This window comes from Nicotiana tabacum, chromosome 17, assembly GCF_000715075.1.
Source record: "Nicotiana tabacum cultivar K326 chromosome 17, ASM71507v2, whole genome shotgun sequence".
In the NCBI taxonomy this organism is placed as follows: domain Eukaryota; kingdom Viridiplantae; phylum Streptophyta; class Magnoliopsida; order Solanales; family Solanaceae; genus Nicotiana; species Nicotiana tabacum.
This window is the reverse complement of record NC_134096.1, coordinates 122,882,402-122,898,239: the sequence shown is the minus strand read 5'-3', so window position 1 is coordinate 122,898,239 and position 15,838 is coordinate 122,882,402. Positions and strand designations below refer to the sequence as shown.

Here is a 15,838-nt window from a genome sequence, read left to right as displayed (position 1 = left end):
TTCTGTTAATTTACTACCAAGATATAGTTCTTCTCCTATACGGAGACATTGGAACGAGATTAAACATATATTGCGATATTTAAAGGAAACTCTTGATATGTGTTTGTTTTATGCTAACAAAAATAGTGCAGGTCTTGTTGGTTATGCAGATGCAGATTATTTATCTGATCCCCATAAAGATAGATCTCAAATCGGGTACGTGTTTACATATGGAGGTACTATCATATCATGACGCTCCACAAAGCAATCTATTGTTGCTACTTCTTCAAATCATGTTGAAATAATAGCTATTCATGAAGCAAGTAGGGAATGCATATGGTTGAGATCAATAATTTATTTTATTCGAGAAAAATATGGTTTGGAATGTGAGAAAAGACTCACAATTTTATACGAAGACAATGCTGCATGCATAACCCAATTGAAGGGAGGATTTATAAAAGGAGATAGAACGAAGCACATTTCACCAAAATTATTCTACACACACGATTTTCAGAAAAATGGTGATATTGATGTGCAACAAATCCGTTCAAGTGACAATCCGGTAGATTTATTCACTAAATCTTTGCCAACTTCAACTTTTGAGAAAATGGTATACAAGATTGAAATGCGGAGACTCAAATATTTGAAACAAGGTTTTCATCAAGGGGAATAAAATACGCGATGTACTCTTTTTTATTACTAAGGTTTTTTTCCCACAGGGTTTTCCTTATAAGGTTTTTAATGAGGCAGCTAGAAATGCGTATTACTAAATATGTGTACTCTTTTTCCTTCACTAGGATTTTTTTCACTGGGTTTTTTCTAGTAAGGTTTTAACGAGGCACAATACCTTTTAATGAACATCCAAGGGGGAGTGTTATGAAAATAGTTATATTGTGGATGTTCATTTATTACTCCGCTATAGATAATTTTTCTGAAGAAGATTATTCATTTAGTACTCTGTTGAAGTTTATCTACAAGCAGCTGATGCATGCAGCTCAATGAAATGATTTGCAGCAGCTTCTTATTAAACAGACAGGTTGCAAGCAGCTCATGTAGACAGCTTACAAGTAGCTAAAGAAAAGCCTTGCAGTTGCTTCCTGAAAAGTCTCGCAACTGCTTCTTTTCTTCTATAAATAGAGGAGTTTTCAATTCATTATGTACATAAGTTTGAAATTTGAATAATATATCAGTTTCTCTCTATACTTGTCTTTACTTAACAGTCTTTATTTTATAGCATACAGCATAATATCTGGACTCTGGATATTAATGATATATTCTGGGCTTCTAACTATTACCAGTTGCATTTGCATCTTCTACATATCATGACAATGTAAAATTAAAGGATTTCCTTATCCATGTGAATTGTGATGATGATACCGTATTAAACGTGACAATTACCCTATATATATTTGCGGAAATGACATCAGGTAACCACTTTTAAGCATATTGTTTAAAATATATTTACGTTTACAATGTATTTAAAAATCAGCCAATTTCGCTCAAACTTCAGAACACGATGTCTTAGAGTTTAAACCTCAAAATTTAAATTTCAGGACATCGTGTCCTAAAGTTCGAAAATTATGTCAAGAAATTCGAATCTTATATCCCGAATTTTAAATGAGTAGTTCAGAAATTCAGAACACAAATTAGCAGCTCAAAAATTTAGGACACTACGCACCCGTTTGGCCATAAAATTTGGGAATTTTTTTTCAAATTGTGTTTTCAAATATTTGTTCGTTAATAGATTTTAATCATTTTTTGGCAGATTTTGAAAATAAAATCTTGAAATCCCAAAAACAACTTTAGAGTAGTTTTTGAAGTGTTTGAAGTTTTGTTCTTTTCAAGCAAAATGCATGTCCAAACAAAATTTTAACTTTCAAAAATTATTTTTCATCTCATTTTTTCATGTTTCAACCAAATCTATGTTCAAACGCTAGCTAAGTCCTGAATTTCCAAATTAAGGATACTTAGTCCTAAAATTGGGGTAAATTGGCTAATCTTTAAATATATTATAAATTGTTGATATATTTTAAATAGCGAGCTTAAAAATGGCTATTGCCGCACTTCACCAGGCGAATATTACTTGTCACTATATCGATAACATAAATATCATTATCCTGAACATTCATGAGAAGCACGCTTACTTGAGGAATATCTTTTGCAAAACATCAAAAGGCCTTTCACCGTAATTTTCAGATGATCAAACAGAATCATTTTCTACATTGATCAATATATATATCCTTAGGCAATTAAGAAATATCAGATGTATGGCATGTGCAAAATTCGGAAAAACAAGCTTTAGTATATAATTTGTAAATTGCATTGATCGTAGCAATCAGTATACATATACAACAACTAGACGAGCAATAATAGGTAAAAAAAGAGGGGCTTTCTTAGCAATAAGAAACTCCGGTCGCTTATCTGAGAACATGAAATAAGCAGATTGACACATCTGGTAAATACATTGCGGTAGAGTGATAGGAGTGTCAATGGTTCCGTTCGTCAAGTTATTTTAAAAAATTTATACCATACAAATTTATACTAGACTTTTCAAAAGCTTTTCAACCATCTCAATTTTTTTCCGATATCGGTGAGATCGGATTAATATTCGGTACTTTTATTTTTAAAACATCACATAAGAGTCACATTGTTGTTAGAATGTCTCATTTGATATGTAAAATTATGACTTAATATAACGCATAGGGGTCGTTTGGTCGGAAAACAAGTTATTTCATGATTAATTATTCCGGAATTAATTATCTCATCCTCTCATGGGGATAAAAAAATACTACAATCTCGGGATAACTAATCCCGGGATTAGTTATACCACAATTTTATCAAAACCAAACATGGGATAAACTCATATCAAATTTAATCACGGGATTAATTATCCCTTATACCCGTACCAAATGTCAAACGAACCCATAAATTATAGACTAAAGGTATTGTATGTTTTTATAGAATAATTTTAACTACAAGAACTTGTATAAATGCAATGCTCAAGTAAGATTTTAATTTAATAAATATTGTTCTTTCTTAGAACGATGATTGACTCACAAACCAAAAATTTATTGTTAATGAGATAAAAGTCCAAAAAAAATAACGTGTAGCGTCACTAAAATTTTGCAAAAGATAGACTTGATATTTTACCACAAAGATATAGAAGGGAACCTAAAAAAGAAAGGAGAAAACCTACCTTTGTGACTTGCTATTGAACATAGAACCAATTTTGTTTCAGCTGTAGCAAAGTAGAGTGGGTTGTTATAGTGGTGAGTACCCACTTCCAACCAAAAGATTATGAGTTCGAGTCACCCCAAAAACAAGGTGGGGAGTTCTTGGAAGGAGGGAACCGAGGGTCTATCGGAAGCAACATCTCTACCCCAGGGTACGGGTGTAAGGTCTGCGTACACATTACCCTCCCCAGACCCCACTAGTGGGATTACACTCGGCCGTTGTTGTTGTTAAAGTAAAAGCTTACAAAAGAGATGTAAGGTGTAATCCGGTGCAAACAAAAAGCCTAGAATAGCTAATATGCTTATCTCAAACTTACAATCCTCCCCAAACCCCACTAGTGGAATAACAGCCTCTCTATCCCAGGGTAGGGGTGTAAGGTCTGGAGGGAAGGATGTCGGGGGTCTATTTGAAAACAGCCTCTCTACCTCAGGGCAGGTGTAAGATCTGCGTACACACTACCCTCCCCAGACCCCACTAGTAGAATTATATTGGGTTGTTGTTGTGGCAAAGTAGACTTGAACGTTACCTGTCGTCGTTTCCATCTCAATCCATCAAAAGCCCAATGTAAATCTTTTTATAAGAAAAACTGTAAAGGTAAAAAAAAAATGTAACGCTTCATTATTTTTTAATACATATATGTTTATTCGATTCAGCTCGATTTTTCTTTCAAGTATTCTTTTTCCCAAAAAAAAAAAAAACTTACCCTAATAGTTTGGTACAATTATGAATTTATATTAAAACCTACAATTTCATTGGAAAAACCTAACAATCAGGTCGAACGGTTTGATCCGTTTTCAGATAACCATTGACACCCTACATTTTGGTACCAAAACTTAGCTAGCAATACATAAACTTATAAGAATAACAAGATGTAACATGATTTCTGAAAAAGGAGAAAAGTGTCCCGATCATAAATAAGCAAATACTCCCCAAACAGACAAGCAAATACTAGGTAAGTAATTTTGGAGAGATCAAGCTTTCCGTAAAAACGAATCCATCCTGAAAGATATCACCTTGAGGCCACAATCCAAATGGTCCTTTGGATGTCCTAAATAAAGGACCACAACTCTCAGCGTGTATGCAGCGAAGCAACACTTCACCATCGGCAAACCTATATTTTGGTATGGCTAAATAAATCTCGGTATCTCGTATAGTAAATAATTTAGTCCAAGATTCTTTGACACCATAGTCTTTCATTAGCCAAAACGAAAAGGTGCTCTGCTTCCGAATAGAAGTAGAATAAACACAAAGCATTCCTTCCAATACTGAAACGTCAAACTTGTTGTACATCGATCCCAAACAAATTTGCTCCGGCAATTGTATCTCTTTGTACACCTCATTTGAAATACTAAATGAAACCATTGAATAATTTTGTGAAAAACCCAGCCAATGAAATGCTCCATGTACAAATGCCAAAGAGTTCCCACCAGACAACACATAGCAAATGTCGCTAGGATGTCTATCAATTTTTCTCCGGGAGACATTTTTCAGCGCGAGAATTTCACTAGATACTTTGCGACCATCATCAATGTCAACGTCAATCTTAAGGATCTTATAATCATCACTAGTTGAGTCATATCCCATTCCGTAAGCATGATTTCCCTTCACTGGACATTCTGCATGGGAAGTACTATTGATTCTCTTGTGGAGGGGTTCCATAGCAAACATATGAGATCTATGTCAGGATAATCATGAACCCCAATAAGAGACAAGCCATCGAAACAACAAAAGATTCCGCATCGCCATGGTTTAAAGTCTGAAGGACAATCAAGTCTTTGGACGTCCTCGACCGGTTGAACTGACGATAAAGAAGAACAGTAAAAGGAAATCATACCATCCTTAGGGCATAGTTGGCAAACAAGAAATTTTTGAGAATTTTGGTTATTCTTGGCATGATTGAGATGCTTCATCATAAAGTAAGGCTCAGAAATTAATTTCTTCCAAAATCGTGAAACACATTTGAATCGAAGAAGAGACTGCACAGGTAACTTGCTAAGAATGTCCATAATGATTTCCTCTTGGAAGTGAATTTCCATGTCCTAGATAAGACAACGAAAGAGCTTTAGTAGTTCACAAGTTGAAGACGTTAAATTCTCAGGCGCACATACTAACATATTTTATATATATATAAAATATATATATACAAAATTCAAGATCAAATATTAAAAAGAAACTACAACAGTTGGAGAACAAATCTTCAAGTATGGCATGTACGGCTTACCTTGATTTGGTAGAGAAGACCAGCCAAGGCCAACGACTGCTACTTTTGTTGTTTCAAAGAAAGAATACCTATGGATTTTCACATTAGAGTTTTGCATTGATCTAGTGATTGTGTTTTATTAGAAAGTATACTATTATTTATAACATAGTCCAAGGACAAAAAGAATCTCTTGCCCTAGTAGAAATAACATTTGATTCCTACGGTGATTACTTCTTTAATCCACATCCTAAAAGAAACCAAAGTAGGAGTTTGGCATTCAATGCATGACTAAGTTTGTTGTTCTCTAAAAAAAGACAAATAAATACTTCCTTTTTTAATTTATTTTATTCCTTTAGTGATCGTTCAACTTTCTTTAGAAACTCATTCGTTCATTCAATTAAGAACTAGAAAATTATTTCAGGAGTTAAGAAAAGATGGACCCGAAAATTTCTTGATTCCTTCCCTCTACTATTTGCTAACAAATAGAACAATTGAAGATTTCTAGTGGAATAAATTACTTGGTACTTGGTAGTGGCAACAAGTGAGCAACAGAGCAAGAGACGGATGTGCTCTAAAGTTCCAGTGAACTCCAGTGACTGGACCATTAAGCAGCACCAAGTCAGCAGTCATACCAAAAGAGATTGTAGAAGAAACACCAGAGAAGCCTTTTGAAAAAGAAAGAAACGGGGAGAAGCACCAGCAGATGACATTGACGACCAGCGACTTTGAAAATTTTAGTAATAGTAGTTTGAAAAAAAACTAACTTTTAGCTCTGTTTTGAACATTGAGAAGTCAAGTTTTTGACCATTTTTGTCTTTTAACTGTAACTAGTCTTAGCTCTTGTTTTGAATATAAGGATACATTGTTGCACGTATCCCTTATTTTTAAAAATAACAATAAATATTATTCAAAAGATGTGCTTGCGTTATAATTAAAAAATTAGTAAAACATTGCAAGTTCTAAAATGATATATTGTGTTAATCATGTCTTACTTTTCAAGGAATTTGAAAATGCACGATAAAAGCCTACTTTTCAAGTGGCTATGGAGCTACATGCTGGAAGTTAATGAAGTTTGGAAGAGCCTGATCAATGCTATTTATGGTAATAAGGAAGGGTGGAGACCTCTCTCCTTACACTTAAATGCAAGAGGGGGTATGTGGAAATACATAAGTAGATTATGGGGAGAGTTATTAGAATATATTAAGTTGTGAGTTGAGAATGGTCAGAAAATTAAATTTTGGACAGACCAATGGATAGGGGATGTATGCCTGAAAATGAAGTTCCCTAATTTGTTCAACTATTCTGTCAATAAGGCTGGATCCATTGCTGATTTCCACTCAGGTACAGGATGGAAAATTATTATTCGAAGAAATTTGGATGACCGAGAACTTGAGGATTTGTGTCACCTACTCCAACAAATTGAATCTGTTTCAATTGATCAGAGGAAGGTGGATACTCTGTCCTGGATTATCAGCTGGAATAAAACTTATTCAGTGAAAAGTTGTTATAGCATGATCATAAAGAAGTCAAATCACAGAGATGCTAATAGGCCTTGGAAGATGATTTTGAAAACCAAAGCTCCAGTTAAGGTAGCATGCATTGGATGGATAGCTATTTGGGAGGCTTGTTTGATTCGGGATAACTTGCAGAAAAGAGGTTTCCGGTTGTGTAATAGATGTTACTTGTTTGAAGAAGAACAGGAATCAGTAAATACCTTCTCCTCCGTTGCAAAGTATATAGGCAATGCTGGGATCTATTTTTCGGCATTTGTGGCATTTCTTGGGTGATGCCTCAAACAGTAAGGGGTCTTATAGAAGCTTGGCAATCTCAATATCTTCATAATCTGTACCTTTGGTGTAATTATGGTAATTTAGCAAATCAGAATCAGTGTATTGACTTTTTGGAAATGTTAGGAGGGAGAGGATAGTATGAGATATGTTGTTATCTGGGCTACCTCTTGTACTATTTTTTACCATCTTGGTACCTTATTAATAAACTTTTACCTTATCAAAAAATATCCAATAACATTTGGTGAAGGAGATAAGCTTCAACCACAGCTCTAAACTTGATTAAACCAAAAGACAAACTAAAAACCATGTTTCAAGAACAAGAGTTGACTAACCTAAAATGAGAATGAAGCGTACCAGTCCACAAGAATAATAAAGTCAAAAATCAGATAATATTGACAAGATGATCATCATTCACCGTAATTCTCCACCAACGTCATCTATGTTAATCAATTAGTGTCTTCCCTCGCAAAGAAGCTAATCTTACTGACCTCAACCCTGTGCCTTAACCAAATAAACCCTTCTTTTCAATTCCCCTTCTCCAATTTTTGGTAATTTCATGATGTCCTAGGATATTCACTTTCATATATTAAAATTTCCACCAAGAAGTAGAATCATCTATCCTAGCTCAAGGCACTATATCCCCAACATAAGAGATATTCGAAATTATAAGGCTAGGACAAAAGGGAGAAGTGGAGGGAAAATTAGTTAAACTTTAGAATCTTATAAGATCATACACTATGTGCTGTCAAAACTAGTATGACCTAGGAAATTCAGGATATCTAAAACAATGATCCTATCTGTTTCTCAATTTCCCACAAAATTTCTGAGGAGTTTCACGATTTTTAGATTTCAGCTGCCTTGGTAATTTCTCAAATTAATGCAAAGTTAATGCCTTAATGGTAAGGTGGCTTAATGTCAGAGAGCATACTCCCTCACTTCTTCATACATTTTGCAGGCCATAGCTCATTCAATCACAAAATCATACTACAAACTAATTCAGCTCAGGAAAACCAATGAGGCTCTTTTCTAACAGTTTTCAGCATGAGTATGAGAAAGAATATACCGAAGTTGCGTTGTTTGCTAACCACAATATTTTTCTTGAAAAATGTTTTCTTTAATGATTTGGTTGACAATGTTAATCATAACCTTGGAAAATATTTTACACAACAGAGGGGAGAAACAACTATAGTCCTCAATGGGCCTAAGCGGGTGTTTGGATGGACCTAAGAGCTGGTCAAACTGGCTTAAAAACACTTTTTTGGCAAGTTTAAAAAAGCAGCTTTTAAGCCAAAACAAGACAAAAGCCTTAAGTTGGGTAACCCCATCATATTTTTTTCAACTTAAAAGCTATTTGAGTTTGACAGATTAATTTACTTTATTACCCCTTACATTTATAATTTCCATAATACCTTTACAACAAACAGCCCTAAGCCCCTAACTCTACTCATTTCTTTTCCATCTCTGCCAACTGCCATCATGTTCATCTTTGCCTTAGCTCATTAGGTGTATGTTATATTTTTCTCTTTCTTATTTTGTGTACCACATTCACAAGCTTTGGAATTTTTTTCTGTTCTTTTTCTTTTTTATGGCTTTCTTTTTCTCACCTATTTCTTAATAATCATCCCCAGTTTTCTTCTTTTATGCACATTAATTAGAAGCTAAAAGTCCGTTGATCATAATTTTTTGTAATGTTGTTAGCTCCAACCCCATTACCACTCCCCAGATTATGCATCTCTATACCAAGACCAGATTCCTTTTTCTTTTTCCATGCCACTGGATAGCAAAAGTAGACTGGTACATAAATCAATGTATTAGATGTAACGTCAATTTTTATATCTTATTCAAATAAATAATTTATAGTTATTAAAATTACCTTATTAAATCAATTTAGAACTAAAAGTGGATTGACAAACAAATTAATTTTATTTTTATCAGTTTAGAATTAAAAACTTGTAATAATTAGCTCCTTTACATTGTTAAGATATTTCAATCATTTTAACAGCAAAAGTAAGCACTTTTTACCAAACACACCAACAACTTATTTTCAGCTCCAACACTTAAAAAGTGTTTTCAGCATTTGGTGCTTCAAAACTGCTTAAATTCAGCTAAGCAACACGGGCTCTAATTCACTTTCCATTCTTTCCTACTCCTCTTATTTACCATTGTATTTATCACCAAACACCGCAGACCATGTTCATCCAAATTTTCCCACTGGGTCTAAAACACTTTAACAACATAAGTTAATTAAACACATATATTTTACGCGAAAAAGGGGACTTTTTAGCCATAGTAAACACACCTAAATTCCAACAGCCTGATCAGATGGCATGGGATGAAAGAACTCACCTGATCGTCAATATCCATCAGCTTTGTATACTTCGACTGATTCACAACTCTCTTCCCTGCAATTACAAATTGTTGTTAGATCCCATATAGACGATAAAACACAAGCAGAATAGCACCAAGGGTGCAATGGATGGGGGGAAATTACTTCTTTCCCCGGTGAGAATCCTGATTAGTCCAGGGCTCAATGCAGGTATATGTTGGAAACGAGTGGGAAACCAAAAAACAAATTAGTTCCTTTCACATCCCATAAACCTTGGCGGGCAAAGTTAGGATAGACTTAGTCGAGATGCAAAATAAACCCACATCCACACACATACTATCGAAAAAAGCAGAAAATACAGAGAGAAACAGCAGAAAGAAACTAGCAAATACCTTTGCGAATTTGATTGGGAGGTACTGATTTCTTCTTCTTCTTCTGTTGGCATCTGAAAAGACAAAGCTTTTGTGTCGCGTCTCTAATGCTAATTTGATTGAAAAGATTTGCCTTTTGCGTCGCTTCTCTATTGCTTTGCTCGAAAAGACTTGCCCTTTGTGTCGCTTCTTCTCTATTTGCTTCTCCATGGCGATCGGAAGTTACTGATATTTTCTTCTTGTCTTGGCGATTTGACTTCCGTCTCATCTTTGGAGCTTCTCTTCTCTCTTGCTTTGATTGATTCAAAAGATTCGCCTTTTGTGAAGCTCCTCTTCTCTATTGATTTTTATTGGAATTCCTAGGATTTCTATTGTTGTTTCCATTTACGCCTGCGGTGGTGTCAAATCTGACCCATATTTGTATAACCCGTCCACCTCAACCGGATCTTAACGGGTTGGGTCAGTTATGTTTTCTTACCGGATCAATTTGGGTTGCAACTCGAATTGACGTGAGAATCATTTTTGGGCCGGCTATTACAATTTAGCCATATTTTAAATTAGTTTTGGCAAAGTAGCCACTCAGTAATGTAAAACTACGAATTTGAACAAAAATAACCATATCTAAAACACGGAAGAACTCCAAGAACGACTACTAGATTTTGAATATTTATAAGTACAAAATTCAGGAATTGTTCTCGAAGTTTGAATGAACTGAAGATTCAAAAACCATGAATCATTCCTTGATTTTCCTAGATTTTATACTAATAAAGATTTAAAAATCAGTAATATATCCTTAATTTTATATTTAAAGATTAAAAATTACTAAATTATATTATGAAATCAAAAATATCATAAATCGTTCATGGATTTTGCACTAGTAAAAGTTTAAAAACCAGTAATTTATCTTGGATTTTAAATTTTGCACTAGCAAAGATTTAAATTTGCTGAAATATAATATGAATTCAAAAATCAGGAATCGCTCCTAAATTTTGCACCAGTAAATATTCAAAAATTAGGAATTGTCCATGGATTTGAAAATTCAACAAATCTATGAATTCTAGCTTATTTTACTAGGGATTCCACAAAGTTTCGAACTCCAATGACGATCGATGGGGTTGTGTTCCGTACTTTAGTTGGGGATGAAATCGTTAATTTAACTGGCTTAATGACTACTTTACCAATTCAATTTAAAATATGGCTAAACTCTAATAGCCGACTTAAAAAGTGGTCAACCAAGTGACTTTCATCAAATTGAATCATCTTTTTAACATGCCAATTTGGGGCTATTTAACTGTCAATTATTAATTCGTAAATAATTAAATTTCATAAGCTTCAACCCTTCGACGGGACGACACTTTAAGGGGTCGTTTGGTTTGAATACGGCTTATGCCGGGATACGTTATGTTGGGATAAGTTATGTTGAGATTAGTTATTCTGGTATTATTTTTTATCCACTGTTTGATATGTTGTATTAAAAATGACAATTGCATAATTTATAAGAAGAAGGTATAAGTTATCCCGACACTAATTACCCCACCATCTATAAGGTATAAATTATTCCGGTATTAATTTTAATCCCGGAATAACTTATACCAAGTTTGCTAAGCAAACAAAGTATAAAGTTGGTATTAAATTTTTATACCAGCACTATACCTTCTTTATACCTCATACCAAATGACCCTCAGTTTATCATATGAGGTTTTTTCCACTTTAATTATTGTTGTTTTTCTTGCTTCTTCATTTTCTCCTTCCATTTTCTCTTTTTGTTTGGAAAATATCAACATTTAATCTATATCTATCTATCTATCTATATTATTATTAAAGCACAAATAATTTACGTTAAGTGTTGAATGACGAAAAAATTTCTCAAATATTGATGAACTTTTATATCCTTCCAAAATTAAATTTTATCTTCAAAAGAATAATTCCATACAGGATAAAATAGTAATCTTAAGCACTTCATCTAATAATTAGGACTCTAAATCAACTCAAACTCTGTTAAAGCAACAATCATATGTCAAATTTGTAAAGGACTCTAACTTAAAGATTCATGTTATGTATCCGACTTACGTCTCGTACATGGAAACAAGCACTTTGATAAACATATTTCACAAGAATAAGGCGACTTTGTACAACCTATATATGTTACTTTAAATAAATCGTTCCTATGGCTAGATTTAATTTTTCTTCGTTGTATGAGTTCTCTCTCAAACATTATTCTACGTATCTATTTCAATAGCATTCAAGCTTTGAAAATTTCATATCGTCAACTATGTTTGAGCTCATCGGACAAATCAATTTCTCCTACATAATCATAGAACTAAACAGTTCGTGTAAAAAGGATATAAAAATTTGATGATCAGTAGATATTAATATATTGTGCAGTTGTTTCTTATTATGTATCCATTAAATTCTTCTTTGATTATGCTGAACTTTATGTATACTTACGAAAGCTTCTATATGACTTTTTTTTATGGCTCTTGAGGGTAAATAGGTTATTTTACCAAATTTCTAATGCAAAATCGGGAGCTTTAAGAAATAAGGTCTAAAAGCAACGGGCATAAGAAATAGTGCAAGACCACTTCAAAGTAATAATTGGTCCTATGGTGAATGCAATAAGTCGGGAATTTCTTTTTGTTTGAACTCTTATGGAAGAATGAACAGAACGAATTAGAGTGGAAATTTAATTTTTTGAAAGGAGAGAAGACATTGCCAGAAAACTTTAAAATGGATATATGGGAGTGGCAAAACATAGTTCCTAAAATTGTGAATGCACGGACGATGGTGATAAAGCTCAAAGGTGCCGGAATAATCAGATATACCGTATACGACGGTGCCCGGATTAAGGAACTCTTTTAAGAAAAAAAATAATTTCTCCAAAATTAATTAACAAAAAAGTATATGAGGGAAGACAAACTAGTTGTATCACACTTTTTAAAAATTAAGAACAAACAGGATAAAAAATTTCAAATAATTACAGGTTGCATGTAACTTATTTTTGGAGGGACAAGCAGTGACCATTTACATTTTGAATTCAAATATTAGTTTACTAAAAATGCTAATTTATTATATACATTAGTTAATATCCACTTTATTACTCTAACAAGTGTTACTAATGCTTAACTATCTTTTGCACAAATTATGTGATACTTGACGTAAAATATTCGTGCAACGCACGAGTATAGAGTCTAGTACTATATTAAAAGCACGAAAGCCTTTAGCAAAATGTCATTCGTCTTTTTTACCCTTTAAAACTAGCTTTCACGTTGGACAAGATAGTAATTTAAGTTATTTTTCTAAATTGTAGGAATAGTCATTTAATTAATATTCTAATATTTAGGAATAATTACTTAATTATTTTCCTAAACTTAGGACTTTGATCTAAAAAAATCATGTTATTAATTGGATTCCTTTGTACAAACTCTATTTAGATTTATGGTGTGAATTCCGAGCAGTTCACGAATACTTATTTTATATTAGCTTTACGAGTTTTTTTTTTGTTGTTATTATATTTAGGTATAACGACCCGATCGGTCGATTTGCTTTCTAGAACCCCATTCCTCTAAATAAGACTCCTCGTATGTGTTTTTACTGTTTTATGACTTGCGGGGATAGTTAGTTTGGGATTTGGAAGGGTTCGGATTGAAATTGGAGCATTTGGTTCCTAAAGGTTGGCAAAATGGCTAAGTTTGACTTCGGTCAATATTTTTAGCAAACGACCTCGAAATCGGGATTTGAAGGTTCCAATAGGTTCGTATGATGATTTCGGACTTGAGTGTATGTTCGGATCGGGTTTTGGATGACCCGGGAGCGTTTAGGCGCCAAATAGTGAAATTGATTCCTTGAAGGCTTTTGAAGTTCTTTAAATATGGTTTGGAAAAGGTTTTGGTGATATCGAGGTCCAAATGGAATTTCGAGATCGGGAATAGTTTCGTATGGTGATTTAAAACTTGCACGCAAAATTTGGCGTCATTCCGAGTTGATTTGATAGGAATCGAACGTGCGAAAGTATTTTTAGAAGTTTTTGAGTTCATGAGTTAATCCATGCGTTTTAGCGTCCGATTCATGATTTTTGATGTTATTTCAGTATTTCGATCACTCGAGTGAGTTTGTATGATGTTGTTAAACTTGTGTGGGTGTTTAGTGTGGAGCCCCGAGGACTCGGGTGAGTTTCGGGCGTTCGGGAGGATGAGAAAAACTTCAGTTTTTCTGGTGTTTCTTGGAAGCTGTTGCAGGTCTCGCAAATGCGAGAATTTGTTCGCATTTGCGAGGAAGGCTTCACAATTGCGAAGAAGCCTGAGCTGGGCAGTGTTAGAATTTGCGACACTTTGGTCGCATTTGCGACCTCGGCAGTGTTCGCATTTGCGACCCCTTGGTCGCATTTGCGACCTTGGCAGTGGGAGCCCAGGTTCGCATTTGCGACCTTCGCATTTGCGAACCAGGTGTCGCAAATGCGACATCTGTGACTTGTATACAGCCTTATTAAATGCGGGACTTAGGCCATTTAGCTCATTTTCTTTCATCTCTTGGGCGATTTTGGAGCTCTTGAAATGTGGGTTTTCACCTAGCATTTTGAGGTAAGTAATTTCTACACAACATGAGTTAAATACATAGATTATGGGTAAATTAACATATAAAAATTTGATAAAATCAAGGGTTTAGATGAAAACCTAGGTTTTGGATAAAAAAGAGATTTGACCACGAAATTAGTTATGGAATGTAGTAAAAATTATATATTTGAGTTCGTGAAATTATGGGTAACAACTTTCTTCAAATATTTTCGGAATCCAGGCACGTGGGGCCGGGGGTGAATTTTAGGAATCTTACATTCAGGGTTGGGTAACCTCTTTAATAGTTGGAATACGAACTTTTGAGAATGTATTGACTAGTTTATATACTATTTGATTAGCTTTGGATTGTTCGGCACCAAATCGAGGGTTTGAGCATAATCTTGGACCGGAAAGTAGGCTTTGAGGCGAGGGAAGTCTCTTTTCTAACCTTATAAGAGGGAATTAACCCCATAGGTGAACTTAATTAATATGCACTTCTGTTTGTGGGAATGGGGGCTACGTACGCACGAGGTGAGGAGAGTCCATGCGTAGCTACTATTCATACTTATGTCCGGGTAGATTTAGGTTCACAATATACTTTGTTGATACCACTGCTTGTTTATGCTTATTAATTGTCTAGTATAAAGCTGAGGTTAAGGATTTCAATACTTTAGAAGCTTCTAGTTGAATTTTTTATTTCGAAAAGAATTGAGAGATATTATGATAATTGAGAAAATCTATGTTCAACCGCGTCGCAAGTATATTCCGCAAGCGGGATAAATTTCTACTACTCTCATTAGAGCGTGTTGTTCGCCTCGGCAGGTTAATAGATGCATCTATGGTTCGTGTCGTTCGACCCTCGACAATGCACAGTATATGTATATGTATATTTGGATCGGGTCGTACGTCCACGACATAATTCGTGCGTAAAGATATTGGAAGCCCCTCATATATATTTAATATTGTTTCATGGGGTTGAGAGGTGAAATGGTTAGATGAGGGAAATGACTTGGTTCCTACTCGCGATAAAAGGAATTGTTTATTTGCTTTCTGCTCGGAGTTCTATTATCATTTTTATGTATCATGTTTAATTAGAAATTTATATTTTTATATTGTTGGCCCACAGTAAGTGTCGAAGTCGACCCCTCGTCACTACTTCTTCGAGGTTAGATTAGATACTTACTGGGTACACGTTGTTTATGTACTCACGCTATACTTCTGCACTTGATGCGCAGGATCTGAGGCAGGTGCATCTGGATATCAGTCCAGCGCACACGCTTGACTCCTGGTACGAGACTACATGGTGAGCTTCCCTTCCGAACCGTTCCGCAGCAGCCAAAGTCTTTCTGTTGTTATTGTTCTGTCTATTGTATTTCAGACGGTAGAGT

The 15,838-nt window shown here is 34.5% G+C and overlaps 1 protein-coding gene across 3 annotated transcripts; it reads right to left on the bottom strand.

The window, feature by feature from the left end:
* Nucleotides 1–3,924: 3,924 nt before the first annotated feature.
* On the bottom strand, nt 3,925–15,067 carry LOC107780394 (putative F-box protein At1g47765). Of its 3 annotated transcripts, none has more exons than XR_001646809.2 (4): nt 9,922–10,302; nt 9,550–9,605; nt 5,435–5,502; nt 3,925–5,252 (listed from the first exon to the last, which is right to left on the bottom strand). XR_001646809.2 is itself a non-coding variant. In XM_075234988.1 (4 exons), exons 2-4 carry the CDS (start codon nt 10,166–10,168, stop codon nt 4,818–4,820), a joined length of 738 nt encoding a protein of 245 aa, XP_075091089.1. In that variant the 5' UTR covers nt 10,169–10,290; nt 15,042–15,067; the 3' UTR covers nt 3,925–4,817. The 3 variants fall into 3 exon arrangements, 2 of the variants coding, with proteins under 2 accessions (XP_075091089.1, XP_016456412.1); XM_075234988.1 differs by lacking the exon at nt 5,435–5,502 and adding an exon at nt 15,042–15,067 and having other exon boundaries at nt 9,922–10,290; XM_016600926.2 differs by lacking the exon at nt 5,435–5,502 and having other exon boundaries at nt 9,922–10,301.
* Nucleotides 15,068–15,838: the final 771 nt, after the last annotated feature.